Source organism: Pteropus vampyrus, unplaced genomic scaffold (genome assembly GCF_000151845.1).
Source record: "Pteropus vampyrus isolate Shadow unplaced genomic scaffold, Pvam_2.0 Scaffold151, whole genome shotgun sequence".
In the NCBI taxonomy this organism is placed as follows: domain Eukaryota; kingdom Metazoa; phylum Chordata; class Mammalia; order Chiroptera; family Pteropodidae; genus Pteropus; species Pteropus vampyrus.
The window spans coordinates 5,061,278-5,065,793 of NW_011888932.1; the positions used below are offsets into that span (position 1 = coordinate 5,061,278).

Below are 4,516 nucleotides of genomic sequence, written 5' to 3' on the forward strand. Positions count from 1 at the left end.
ACCACAATACTTAGCACATAAAAAGCGCTCAAATGTGGCCTGGGCGAAGTTGCCAGAGTGGCAATGCAGCCCCCGACTGAGGTGGATCTCTAAGATCTATAGCTATCTCACTCCTGACCACTGGGAAGAGAGACTCACACCAGAGTTTCTGTGCAGATGACCCAGGCTCCAGCTGTGGCCACTACATAATTTTATACAAGAAAAATAAAGTAAATTGAGCTTTTTTTTTTTAAGTGCCCAAAGTGGAACAAAATAGCCAAAGTAGTAGATTGACTTAAAAATAGACTACTTTTATCACAGTAGCAGCAAAAACTGTATGTATGAATTACTCATTAAATTCTTTCCTACATTTCTATTCTAGGACCAAAAAAAAAAAATTAACTCCAAAAAAACTGGTAAAATGAATATTACCAGTATTTAGTTTGCAAATTTTAACTCAATGACTGCTACTTTTCCTTTAGAAATATAATTAGTGAAATAAGAAACTAGGATCTATCTAATTGTATATTAGTGTACTTTGTTTAAAAGGCATTTTAATGCCTATGATTACTAAGAAAATTATAAAAGATCTAGTTTTGCAGTCCACTGGTGATGTCAGTGTTATCTACTTAGCCACAGTGGTGGAGATTTGGCATATTTTTGGTCTATCCAACACCTTAGGGAATTTTCCACCTTACAGTATGTATACCCTTAGGTAGAAGCATAAACTAATTTTATCAACCTCCCTTGAGGTTAGAGCATAGGTATGTGACCTAGGCTCTGCTAATAAAATATACCTAAGACAGTTTTTAGTTCACAAAAAGCAAGCACTATGAAAAAGTAGGCATTGTGAAAACTATTCTAGTGAGAATGGTGGTAGATATATGAAGCTTTGAAAGGCAGCAGTGGGAAAGGTCTTAGAAATAGTGTCCCCTGCCCAGAATCAAGATTGTAAACTTATCTGTTACAATACCATGGGCCCTGGTGGAGCAGCCTGAGGCTGTAATTGGGTGAATCCTGATTGGATAGCTTGCAAGCCAGATTGTCTCTCCAGCCTTCCTAGAGACTCTGGGAGCTACCAAGTAGCTTTAAAATGTATTTTCTTGTTGAAATAGCTAAAGTAGATTGGTAAAAAAGTGATACATGATCCAGTCATTTTAAAATATACCGTTTTTATTTTATATTTCTTTTATAACCAAGAAAATTGATAAAGGCTTCTTCATAAAGAAAAACACAAAATTTCCAATTGGTACAAAGGAATCCCTAGTTTGGGGTGGCAGTTCTAAAAAGACCATTAAGAATTTAAGTGTTATTGTCATGTTAGAATGTGAAACCAAGTGAAGGATTTATCAAAGTTTCTGGTCACTGGAAGATGATATTTCCACAAGTAGTAATAATACACATATGTACTGAACAGTAGAAGATACTCATCTTACCGTGTCAGAAATTACTCTTTTCGCAGGGCTAGTGCTGATTATTTTGGCATTTGGCTTTTTCAATTCATCTTCAAAGCATAAGGGAAGCAAGCTTTTCTTTCCCACTGAACAATGCTCACTTAATTGATCATTTCTGACAGATTTATTTTCTTTGGTATTAAAATCATTCATCTGCGGAGGAGTTGTTCTTCTGAAAATAAACACAACTTCAGCATAAATGTCTACAGGGCCGATTTCAGCTTGTCAGTTCTTGTCTGCCTCCCTCATTCCTCAAAATCACTGCCAAACCCTCTGCCATGGACTTTCGACCTGAAAAAATCATCCCTTCTGCCTGGTTTGTGAGGGAAAACAGCAAAAGCAGTGGTGGAAGTAAGATGGTAATATGTGTGCCTCTTTAGTGTTTGAGTGAGGAGGAGGTGTATTATGTAAGTTTTGGAGAACACCAAAAGTAAAGAGATATTTCCACATCCTTCATTAACATTCTGAGAGAAAAATGCTTTGCAGAACAGCTTCTTGCCAACACAGGGTGGTTCCAGCTTTGTTAACAGGATTGAATAGTGTGGTTGGGCAGAGAGAGAATATAGTTTTAATTCCAGATCTCCCTTGGTTCACATGTGACATAAACACTGAGTTTATGCTTGCCATGGGGCTTGCTATTGCAAGAGTGAGGTAATCCATAGAAAAGAATTGACATAAGTGATGGACAGTCTAAGGGCAGATGAAGGACATGGCAGAGACTCAGATAATTCTATCATGCCAATGAGAATTGAGAGTGGACCATATCCAGATTTAGAAAGAATAGAACATAAGTTCATGAATCACAGGTATCAGCAGCCACAGAACATCTAGGTATGAGACCAGCAGTACAAGGACATTGACCAAGACTTTTGATCAAGACCCAGTGAGCCCCTCACTCAACTACTCAAATACCATCTCAGAAACACAAGGACTGAGATAAACTTAAAGAAACTGTATATTATTGCTCTGAACAAATTTTAAGACATATTGGATTAATATGATTTCTTTTTTAGAGTTTGAGGATCTCATGAGAAAGATCAGAACTTTATGCAAAAATAAAAAGCTACATTTCTCACATCCATGTTATAATGTAACTAAATTTGTGTCTCTGCTACAAAAACACAACTGTATTCTCTCCATTCATTTTTCCATGTCTTTTTCTCCATTTAACTATAAACTTGCAGCAGATACAACATGTGCTCAAGATCTGAATATAATGCTGAGTAGCTAACCAGTCTAGGACCAGCCATTGGATTGTAATATAGGCCTACATAGCAATAAAAAGCCAGAATCAATTTATTCTGGTCCATTAGAAAATAAAAAGCTTCCTATTAGAAACATCATTGAACAGAATAAAATATGAAAATTTTAAAAATAAATTACCTTTTATTTACATAATCTTCTAAGTGACCAACCAAAGCAAATGATTCCTTAGGTTTTTTTTCATTTTGAACTGAAATTGTAAAAGATTTTCATAAAATGTACATATACATGGCATTTAGAAAATACTTTATGTAAAATATTTTAAAATATAAAATAACATATAGAAAGCCTCTGGTATAGAATGTGCCTGATCTGTAGTAGCCTGATCTCAGTAAAAACTTCAGTGAATGAGATAGAACTAGAAAAGACTGAGATCAAGGGTCTAATGTTTGGCTAAGACAGATCAAACATAAAACTAGTCTTAGAGATTTTTGTGGGAGAAAGGCATATTTCAGATGTCTCCAATATATAAAGTCATTATTAGCCAGGAGGAAGCCTCAGATGGTTGAACACTGTTGGTATGGAGGGAGGTTAGTTAGCAAAGGTCAGGTAGATCTGGCCAATTGGTATGAAGAAAGTGTCCAAAGTCGAACTCTTCCAAATGCGCTTGGTAGCCACTCCAGCATTTCTCTACTTTCTTAAAAGTGTTCCCAGACATACACGTTATTAGCAATAGATTCAGCTTTTTTTCTTGTCCTCAAGTAGTTTGTATTCTAGTGTACTGCTTCTCAACCTTTTCCACATCATGGCAAACATTTCAATTAATGTTTTTTGTACAGTACACCAGAATAAATACTTGAGTACACTTGTAGCTAGGCTACCATAGGACCAACCCAGCAGTCTTGAAGGCTGCTGGATCAATATTTCAGCATACCTATAACCCTCCTAGCACAAGAGGTTACCACAGTATATTGGTTGGGAAACTGTTTTAGAGGGAGGAAATAGTCAATAAATCAACACATAAGTATATAAAATAATTTCAACTACTTGTAGCTATTATGAAAAATATAAATATGGGTCTTCACCTAGGGTGGCTATAAAAGGCCTCTCTCAGCAGAGGAAACAGGAAACAGGAAGTGTAAAGGTTTCTGTGAAACCATCTTGGAATGCTGAAGGAACTGAAAGGCCAGTGTTGCTGGCGTGTAGTGAACGAGGGGAAGAGTGGAGTAAGATAAGATGAGACAAGTAGCGGGGACCAAATCACATAGGACCACATAAGCCACAGTAAAGAGTTAAGATATGATTCTGGTTATAATGGAGATCATTTGGAGCATTTTAAATGGAATAATAAAGTCATTTGATTTATCTTTCAGAAAGATCACTCCGCCTGCTCAGAAATGGATCACCTATGGAGGTATGGGAGAATGTAGATGGCAAGAGTAACAATGGAGTAACCAATTAGAAGGCTGTTGCTGTGGTCTAGATAAGACATGTTGGTGGATTAGACAAGAATTATAGCAGAGGAGATGGTAGGCTTCAAATTATATTTTGAAGGTAGATACAACTGTACTGACTAGTGGACTGAGTATGTAGCATAAGGGGAAAAAATTAATCAAGACGATTTCTAGGTTTTTGGACTCAGCAATTAGGTAGATGCCATTTATACTAACGGGAAAGGTTAAGTGGGAGAAAGATAGGCCCACTCCTTGAAATCAGGAGCAGGGTTGAGGTTACTAGCTTGTGAAAAGAAACTAAAATCAGTCCTTCCTCACTGACTGAGAAAAGTATCCTAGAAACTATTTAGAAAAATGGGTTTTTGAGCATTCTAAATGTTTGTTTGACTTCCCCGGGCTGCTCTTCCACCTGGGTCCTGTGCGTTA

At 36.8% G+C, this 4,516-nt stretch overlaps 1 protein-coding gene across 1 annotated transcript in view; it reads right to left on the bottom strand.

Annotated features, from left to right (window-relative positions):
- The window catches only part of CUNH1orf141 (chromosome unknown C1orf141 homolog), a 38,121-nt gene that overhangs the window by 2,478 nt on the left and 31,127 nt on the right, over nt 1-4,516 (bottom strand). Inside the window, exons 6-7 of the mRNA XM_011369614.1 lie at nt 2,817-2,886; nt 1,416-1,605 (exon numbers count right to left, since the gene is read on the bottom strand). Coding sequence (XP_011367916.1) covers nt 1,416-1,605; nt 2,817-2,886 — 260 coding nt within the window. The remainder of the gene's footprint in view (nt 1-1,415; nt 1,606-2,816; nt 2,887-4,516) is intronic.